At 34.5% G+C, this 10,489-nt stretch overlaps 1 protein-coding gene across 1 annotated transcript in view; it reads right to left on the reverse strand.

Annotated features, from left to right (window-relative positions):
• Positions 1–3,129: 3,129 nt before the first annotated feature.
• Positions 3,130–10,489, reverse strand: part of SBF2 (SET binding factor 2) — a 178,794-nt gene continuing 171,434 nt past the window's right edge. The window contains exons 34-38 of the mRNA XM_009288813.2: positions 8,645–8,749; positions 7,015–7,208; positions 6,497–6,584; positions 3,984–4,115; positions 3,130–3,680 (exon numbers count right to left, since the gene is read on the reverse strand). Coding sequence (XP_009287088.2) covers positions 3,582–3,680; positions 3,984–4,115; positions 6,497–6,584; positions 7,015–7,208; positions 8,645–8,749 — 618 coding nt within the window. The 3' untranslated portion in view covers positions 3,130–3,581. The remainder of the gene's footprint in view (positions 3,681–3,983; positions 4,116–6,496; positions 6,585–7,014; positions 7,209–8,644; positions 8,750–10,489) is intronic.

The following is a 10,489-nucleotide window of genomic DNA, read 5'->3' on the forward strand; positions in this document are numbered from 1 at the left end:
CCTAAAGAGAGGAAACAATAGTGAACTTGCAAGCATCCTTATTTGACAGTCAATTAAGAAAAAGTTGTATGTGAAAAAACTCAAAGATGAAAATTTCCTAAATGAGAATGTGGATGCTAATACTGCCCTTGGCTTGCACAGTAGCCAAAACCTGGGAAAAAACTGATCAAATACAGACAAAACCCCAGAAAGTAGGTGCAACAGTGATACTCAGCATGAACTTTAGCATAACTGGGGAACTGGTAGATTCATTTCAGTTTTCTGACTCCCCAAAGCAACCACAGGATAATCATGAACAGACAAAATATTTGGATGATCACAAATATGAAAAATGAGAAATGTGGTGCAGCCACTTAGACATACTCCAAGAATATTACAGGATGAAAAGGCAAAATGACAGTATTTGGACAAGATCACCACATTTTTGTTATGTCTGCAATTCACAAAACATCAGATACAAATAATGTGTGTGGGATGTGTTTTATTATGTATTTTAAGTATTTCATTATTTAGTATAATAATTCTAAAGTTCCATCAAAAGTAAGGACTTCTATAGAAAATACTTGTATGTTAGATAGGAAAGAGAAATTACTAATATAATATATCAGTAACAACTCTTCAAAACTTAGACTCAGTTCATCCCGTCACCTATTATGTGGGCATTTTGTTACTCAACACAGAGAAGGGCAAGCAATCTTCTTCCCTTATGTGAAGCCCCTGATAACAGTAGGAATGTTATGATACACAGTATGGGAATAGCGATATGACACACCAGAGGGAGCATGTTTACCTTATCCAACTCCTGGATGCATTCATTTTTCTGGAAAATTTTCATAGAATATGAAGATGGATCCCTTTGTACACAGAATTTTTCCCAAGCAAATTCGCTGTTCCTAATTCTCTACTTCTGCTGCCACAACTCAAACACACTGACAAACCCTGCAGGTTATGCTATGCTAACTTCACATCTTCTCTGTGTCTCTGTTTGAATCTTCATTTTGTATAGAAGAGTCCCTCAGGGACACTGCAACCTTTGTGTCTTCACACCTATGCCTGCCATTCCTTTGTATATTCATCATATAAACACCACAAATATCATATATCTCATTTCAGCTTTTATTTGGATATTTTTAAGTTAAGTTGCTCAAGTCCATTTTCCATCAATACAGACACTAAAAATTGAGATCAACATTTAAGGCAACATTAGCATCCATGCCAAGCTCAATATGCAAACCTTATCTAAGCACCACAGCATCCAAGAATTGTCACAGGTCCCCTACCTCCGTCACACATTCCCTTTCCGTTTTAACTCTACTATCCCACACTACACTCAGTAATTCAATTTAGATGCAACATTCTCAAGTACGACCTTGTCATTTTTATATTTTATTTCTTATGAACTAGGTAATTTTTCCATAAGGTGATATAAATGAGTGAGATACGTTTCAGGGCAAAAGTACGCAGTTGATTTATGTTGTGATACTATATAGGATTTTTTTTAAAAAAATATATTTAACATCATTATTCAACGACTTAGTATGACCATTATATGTATTTAGCCTTTTAGTAAAGGCTATACATTGAGACTTGTTAGAATGATAATTTTGCTTTAAATTCTGATTTCTTTAGTCTTTAGTGTTACTGTTGACAAGTGTTTGAGTTAAGGATGCTCAGATGCAACTGTTATGTAAGAATATTTACAAGTATACAAAAGACCACATAGTTTTTAATACACCCACTATTCTTAATACAGAGTAAATAAGGATTTGTCTTGTGCCTGTGGAAATATTTCAACATGTGAGTCTTGCTTTTTTCTCTTTTACAGTAAAAGGAAAGGTTTTACTTTTCCTTAAGAAGTGTATTTATTACAAGATGGTTAGCATACATATATCACATAACATACAAGAGTTAAAATTAACAAGTTACAAAATAAGCAGTGGTATGTATATTTTCATATAACCTAAGAACAGGATCAGTATTTTACAAAGTACATATAAAAGTACTTCATATACAAAGAAAAATACAAATGTGCAAACACCATTGTCACAGGTGGAAATCTGTCAATTGAAAAATGCTAGAAAAATCCTTCATATTTTTGTTTTGAAATTGCAAATGCATTAAAAACAGCTGCATTTCCTATTGTGTGTGGTGAGAAATTTATGTTCCTTTCTGACAAAATACATTAGTTGTAAAACACCCACAAACAATTTAATAACTGAAAAATCTTATAAGTATAGTCAGTTTGGTTAGGCTGACATTAAATTACAAGCAGAACGTCTGGAAAAATGAGAAAAGAGTGAATCATATATACAAACCTTTTGTAATATTAGTGTGCTATTTAACATATTAAAATTTCAAAATAAAAACAATGGCTTAATTACCTACATATTCTACTCAATGTCATCAATATTCGTAGACCGTAAAACTTCTACTAATTTGGGGTTATTAAAAATGTTTTGCCAGGATTTTAAGCTGAACAAACAGAATTTTATCAAATGTAAAAATCTATAAACAGTCTTCCAATTTATGTGCAAAAAATGTTTAAAAAGTATCAAATCACGACACATCAAACCTGATTATGTACATATTTAATATTTGTAAATGTTGTTAACTAGCTAGTATTGTTCTGCTATAAATAACTTACCTCTGTCCGGCAAAATGTCTGCATTTTAAAGATTTCAGTGCAAGTGCTTGCTTCATTGTTTAGTGCATTATCATGTTTGTTGGTTTTTATTTTACAGTGAGCAGAACAGCATATAAATTAACATATACAACTCATACATAAGAGATCTTTCTTCTACTGAATTCCTAGTTTGTTGTTTTCTGTTTCTCCTGGATAGTGTTGGCCAGTTTTCTTTCATTTATCCCATTGTAATTGCAAACAGAATCTAAAATAAAAGTGCTATGAACTTCAGATAATCCCTAGAATTTGAAATTCCATAACAACATTGCAGAAGCACTCAGTAGAGCACAAGATTAGAGAATGACCCGCACAGCGAGAAGACACTTGAAAGTCTGGTATCGGGCAGTTTCACTTTTTGGTCTTTAAAAATATCAACTTTCTATAAACACTGGCAACCTGATATATATGTCATTGGACTGACAAGCTTTATTTATTTATTTATTTTTAGGAATTGTAGACATGTTCCCTCTTATTCATGACTAGCTTGGAAATAAGAACATTCTGTTTAAAAATATTAATAAAGTGAAAATACACTTCCTGTTGCAGGGAAAATTTCTACAATTTCCTTTGGACAGGTTTCCTAACAGAACAGCTCTGACATGAGAAAACCAGGATTAGATGATAGTGCAAATACAGCCCACTTTTATAGCTAGGAATTGTACTGAAGAAAGTGGAAATTCAGGATAAACGGATTATTATTTTTCAAAGTCTTCCCTGCAGAAAAAAATAGCAGTTACGGTGGTTATAATTATTAAACAGAAAAGGAACTTTAGCATATTATGAACTTTTATGGCTGAAATGTAAGGAAGGCTGGTTGTCTGTCAGTAACATTCCAGAACTTAGCTTCTCACAGGAAGAGGTGCTTAAACGTGTCTTTATTATGGAACGTTTTTCCTTTCTAAGCATCTGAAATGCAACTCTGGATCCTATCCATCCACTGTTGAGCACTCTGTGCATCTTGGGCACAAAAATTATATACACGTTTATTTGTCTTCAACTGCAAAGGAAAAATAAGAACATGAAGATAGCCAAGTCAACACACAAAATAGAAAAAGCAACTTGCAAACTTTACTTTAAACTGTAATACTCAATGTACTAATTGGGTCTGAATGTAACATTTTTTGAACTTCTGCTGTTGAGAGTGAGGGCCAGATGCTAGCTGCGTAAAAACTTTTTGTCTTGAGTTGTCATAACAGCTCCTTCCTAGCTCAACCTTCCAGCAGGACTGAAAGTAGTAGGTTAAACACACCAAGAAAAGAAAGTTTCACATAAAGATCAAGTAAAGACCAGATATACTTACATCAAAAAATGCTTTTTCACTTGCATGTTTTGGGGCTCCAATTGTTGGAGAAGCAGGAATCACAGTTTCTACTTCTGCAAGGTCTATGTGTCCCTTACAGCTTGTATCCTCACCAGAATCATAGTATCGCAGCTAGACGACAAGAGAAAAACCAATCCAAATATGCTATTTAGATGGACCTTTCACTTCTTCCCTTTTCTTGGATACAACTTGGGGGCATGGAGGGGTAATGGTGGGAGGCACAAATATTATCAGGACCCGAGGACATCAGACATAGGAAATTTCTCAGACACAACTGACAGAAACCATAGGTTTGGTGTATACAAAATGGTGGGACTGGTGATAGCCCTTAACTGGCCAGTCCTCTATTTGACATCTCTGGGTAATGGCAAAGTCTCCACCATCCGCTCCTGTGCAGACACAGAGTTGGGGGAGGAGCATTTTGTCACCAGAGTTTCAGAGCAGAGAAGCTTCAAATAGTCATGCACTGCTTCTGGGCAGAGGATGCGTGAGGGATGAAAGCAGAACCTGGTCTTTAGGATTCAGTATTCCTTACCAGTTTTTCTAACAGAAACCACTTCTTCACTGTTCATTACATTGAAACTAACACAAAAACTTTACTTCACCAAGGAGTTAACAGAACACTTATTCTCTATATTTCAAGAATTTAAAGTGATCAGCAAAAATTTAAGTATAATTTTTAGATAATTATAAACTACATAGAAAACTCACATTTTCCTATACTGCACTTAGTGGTTGAATGAAGCTTGTTTTTTTTTTTTCCTCCTTGCAGAGATACTTTGATACGAATGTTAACCACTCTGTAAATTGAGTTTCAATATGCAAACAAGTTCCAGAAGAGAAAATCTGATACTTGCTTTCTAAAAAAAAAAAAAAAAAAAAAAAAAAAAAAAAAAAAAAAAAAAAATTCCCATAAACCAATGCAAAATAGTAAAGCAAACCTTCATAGCAAAGGAAAAACAACAGAATTCCAGCTAAGATTGACCTGTATTACTCCTACATCTATGATACTCAGGAGGATATTTGGATATACAAAAAATGTTAAAGGATTTTTTTCTTCTGCAAAATGAATCTTTTCTCCTGTATATCTGGAAGAATAATTATAATCTGCGTATTTGTTGGTATTTTACCACACTAATCTGGAAATCCTCAATTAGCATTTTAAGAGATGACTGTCTTTATATTACACATTTTTTAAATGTATTGATTACAATAAATTAATATTTTTTAAAAAAAGCATACATGAGTCTCAGAGGTTACAACCCACACTGTGTGGAATATTTGGCTCAATGAAGATTACTGCCTGATGACCCAACATTATTTAAAGTACATGAGACCACAAATTTCCACTGCAGAATTCTGGCATAGATTGTAAATTGGGTAGAATGGTTAGACCAACAGATCTCCTCTGTTTTTAGTATTCCTTGCTGTACAATGATTTGTCAGAATATTTATGAATACTTTTGCTACTAAATTTACGTCACTATGACTAATCTAAAATACTCCTATATATGGCACCTGAAATTATTGTTCAATCAGGAACTTGGCATTTCAGGACTTTTATAAATACAGATTTGAGATGAAATTTTAACTCATTTTAAGTCATTTACAAAATTCAAACTCATTTCAGAGTGATCTGTGATCCTGTTCTCCATACTTGAAAAGACTTTCATATAGAGATTCCAGGTCAGCTTTCTCAAATACAGGTTACAGAAAAACACTAAAAAGTCAAGTGAGGTAAATGGGTTTTTCTGCTGAAGCAATTCAGATTATGATTTTCCAGAGTATATCATGCCCTTTCATTTGCAAAGAAAAATGCTCATGGCAAAGTGGTTGAGGAACAAAGAGGCTGTAAAATACACACTGAGCATACAGTAACTACTACAGTTTGCACATGAATGCCTGAATTAAACTTGCTATTGGTTACCATAGTAGCTCTCAGCATCCCAATTACAGTCTAGGAAATACCTTCTAAGTTTTTCACTCTCTAGTTCAGAAAAAGTTTTTAGTTCTTTTGGAAAATAAAGAGGTCATATTAAAGGGCAAATTACGCTCATGACTTAATTGCTTAATGACATTCTAGAGTTAGCAGTGCTTTAAAAAATTGCTTGTATACCACAATGCCCAGAAAATGTCCTCAGGCACTACCTGGCTTTTTTTTTCCTGAGGTATGAAACAGGCAAAAAATGTTTGGGCCCAAACAATAATGCATGACTTCCAGTCCAAGAAGTCTTTTATGATTATATGGTAAACAGTTATTACTGTTTTTAAAAAAACAAAATACTAAAAAACCTCTGTCCATTCAGAATGCTGTATCAGCTACAAGATACACAAGATGAACATAGATATATGGTCTATAATGATGTAGCACACACATTGCATCTGAAAATAATCATTATTAGTATTATTTGTAAAATCAATCTATACAAACCCAGTAAATAAAAAAAGCAGCAAACTAGTCATAAAAACATCCATTCTCTGAAAAGGTTTACCTGGTGTTTTGTCACATCCAGCACAAACCAGCGAGGTTTCCAACCTTTTAGTAAAGCTCCTCTTTTGTATAGCGTACCTTCAAAAGATCTGAAAGGTACAGAAAATACAAATGGCATGTGATTCCATAATATGAATACTGGTGATATACAAAAGCCCCAAAATGACTACATGCATATTCAAACGCTTATTTCACTGCAGTAAAACACATCAGTTTTAAACCAATAGTTTAGTTATTGGTAACTATGATACACTGATAAACACTGTTTCAGTACTTTGGATGCATTAAATGTGCAGCTACAATTTGCTTGTGCATATAAAGGGGAAGATTGAAAGATACTGTCAGGAGATAGAGGCCCACCCATTAAGACAACTAAACGTAATCAAAACCACAAAGAAGGAATAAAGTAGTCACAAAGCATTCTGTGCATATGAAAATGTCTTTTTTTTTTTTCCTAAGGCAGAGACTTGTACCAATCTAATACAAGGTTCATAAATACTCTATGATTATTCAGTTTACCTATTTTCATCATTCTTTGATGTGAAATGATTGTATAGCGTAGTTGTTCTTCTATCTACTCCATTAGAGGGAGAGATGCTTGCGCTCTGTTCCTCACCCAGCCCACTGTCAGGTATTTCCAACAAAGACCTCTTTTGAAAGGAATGTAGATTAGCTGACATCATCCCTGAGGAGCCAGAAGGATGTCTTCGGAGCTAAAAAAGATGAAAATAAAAGAAAAAAAGGTAACACAATGTGTCTTGCATTGTGAGACTGTCTCAACATTATACTGATAACACATGGTACAACACAAGTTGTGAATTAATATGAGGCCAAAAAAAATCTTCATAATACAAGTCAGTGCTGCCTCAGAAAAGAAGTCAGAGGGATGGCAATTCAATTAATTTCTTAAGCAGAAGGGTTCACATGGTGTGAGAAATCAGTATTTCAGAAAAGCCTCGTTTATTCCAGTGACATAATCTTGAACAATGTTTCCCTTGCTTTCTCAGAAGCATCTAGAACTAGTCAGACATTTGGATACAATAAATTTCCCTAATTTCACAGGGAAGGAAAGGAAGGGATTGGAGGGAAGCAATGGAGGGAAAGAAAAAGAGTGCAGTTTCCAAGAGCTACTTTATAGATCCAGATTATTTTAGTAGAATCTCAATAACCTGGAACAAGAGGGATCCTGAATTTGGTCTTAATCTAAACGACAGCATCCTAGAGATAGAGTTCTTTAGGGTTGACCCTTAGCTATTGCATTTATCTGAGAATCCTTAAACAACAGCTAGGACAGGAGACTGGTATCAGGTATACTTATACTTGCATTTTCTTTTCTGCTTCCAATTCAATAAAAAAATCCTCTGCTTTGCTAGGATAAAACTTTTTTCATCTTGAATTTGTCTAGGGTATAAAGTGAACTTGAATGACTCTGACAGACATAAAGCATATTGCTTTCCTGAGAGCAAAGGACAAATAACGAAGTAGTGCTGTGGCCTAACCATTGCATGGAGGCTGGCAAATTTGAACAAGCACGTGAAGCTGAAGAGTTAGGGTACAGCCTTGAGCTGGTAACTCACTGTGCCAAGTTTATAGGGAAAGCTCACAAAAAGCAGTATCTAACATTCTTCCTAGTGCATGTAGATAGCAAAGAGGCAGCCTTTGACTTGGAAAATATCTATATTGTCAGCTATGCTTTTTACCGCACTCAAGAATTGGAAACACAAGCATGAACACTTCCTTCCTTTACAGAATCTACAATTCCAAAATTCCATTTAGACATGGAAATATCTTTACTCATCTCTGAAACTCTGTGATGTCCTTTTGGCTACTTTCAGGAACTGAATTTTTTTGTACTTCAAGAATCTTTTAAATATATAAAGTCATATATTTGTGTATTAGTAAAATGCTCATGCCCATTTAGTCTGTATGTCTTAATCTACTCTGGAAAAGCAGTTAGATAAATAGCACAAGTATAAATATATTTTTCTACATGCAGAAATACAGAGCCAGTATCATGGGTTAGAACAACATATTCGTTTTTTTAAAAGCAGTATTTACTCCAAGAAATACAGTGAATTTGTCAGTGCCCCAGGTAGCCTATATAGCAGGAATGGAATTATTCTATTGGATGAGCTCTTTTACTACTTACATTGTCTTGTCTGGTGTCATCCTTTAGATTCATTTTGACCCTTTCCCACAAAAGCTGCCACCTTTCTGGGCTCTGATTTAATTTACTTTCCAACCTTTCAATTTCCTGAAACAAATAACAAGGGTTTTCTTAAGGATAAACATTTCTAACTGATCACTTCCTGACAATCATTTTTATACAACCATTTTCTAGTCAATATTTTTACATAGGGAAATTTTAGGCCATGTTGCCCAGTAAAGTACAAAAACCTCTGCCAAACCAGCTATAAACTGAAATCAGCCAGACTCAGGTGTCAAAAGCAACCAAGTACAGCATCAGCCACATCATTCTTCTTGCATGTCACAGGTTGGAGGAGCCATTGTGCTTTCAATTCTCTGCCAGTTCTCCTGAACACACAAAATTCAACACCAATTGCCGTAATAGAAACATGACAATGATAAGGATAGGCTATATTTTATAAAAATATTTACAAAGAACAAATTCTGTGCTGTGACACCAACATTTTACAATGCCAATATTAACATTTACCCTGGTTTATAAAATGTGATACAAAGCTGTAATAAAAGAAGGAAATGAAACAGAAAGATTTATTCAATTTGGATGCCAAACTGCAACAACATGTTCTTGTTGTGGAACTTGGGAATATGACCTATGTTGATAACCTCCAGTTAGGGTTATTTCCTGTTAATAAAACAGTGCATGCAAAGTTAAGTAAAAAGAGGCAATTCCATTAGTTTATGTTTACTTGTAAACACTCATCTATACATTTGTCATTACTCTGATGTGTGGTCCATATTCCTTGCCATGCTTCCTTTCTATATTTTTATTTTCAACAACTATATTGTTATGAAAATCTGATTCTTAATGAAATCAAATTAAAAACTCAATTTTGCAAATCCAATTAAGAATTGATGATGGAACAAAAAATTGCCATAGGACAGAGAATTCCCATGCTATACAAAAGCCAACTAAAACCCAAGACATTTATTTTCAAAGTAGAGACAGTAAATCTCTGACTTTATTTACTTCTACTATACCAAATGATTAAAGTAGATTTCATAACGTTCTCCAACTCCTATTGGTCTTTTAGAATGACAATTTTTTCAGGAAATTGTTATTGATTGAACGACTTACAGAAAATTACCATATTTTTAAGGTAAGAAAACATTTTGACCAGGAAATTAACTCCTGAACTAAATTTTGAAATCTAAAGTGAAAATAAAAAAGCCAGTATTTGACAGTGTAACACAAACAAAATATTTCTACAAATTCTTCCTTGCTGAAGGTAAATTAGAAAAACTCAAAAGTAAAACTAAATATAAGAAATCTGGCTTAACAGCAAGAATCAAACCAGAAATTTTAAATACTGAAGGTAGCTGAAAGCTACATATATGTTAAATATTATGGGACTCTCTTCCTGCCAAGAAATAAAACCACAATCGTTTTGTCTGGAGTATCTTCATAGGTAGATACAAAAATAAGGAATGGTGAACACAAGCCAGACTAAAGGCTTCTCTAGATTACTTGCTCCTCTTTCAAAGTGCTGAGTGCAAAACGCTTCCTAATAGGATACATAGGACTGAATCAATTTACCACAGACTTTTTATGTAAAAGGCTTTCCAAATTGCCGCAAAAGGATACAAGTTGACAGATACAAGGTGACAGACGGAGTCCAGCTGTCTCACAGGGGAAAAAGAATCATGGCTCATGAATTGGCCGGGCTCATTGAGAGGGCTTTAAACTAGGTTCGAAGGGGGAAGGGGATAAAACCAGGCTCGCTAGAGATGAGCCGAGGGGTGGCGTGCCGATGCCGGGGGCGAAATCGATAGCCCAGCTCAAGTGCAT

Source organism: Aptenodytes forsteri, unplaced genomic scaffold (genome assembly GCF_000699145.1).
Source record: "Aptenodytes forsteri isolate BGI_AS27 unplaced genomic scaffold, ASM69914v1 Scaffold8, whole genome shotgun sequence".
In the NCBI taxonomy this organism is placed as follows: Eukaryota; Metazoa; Chordata; class Aves; order Sphenisciformes; family Spheniscidae; genus Aptenodytes; species Aptenodytes forsteri.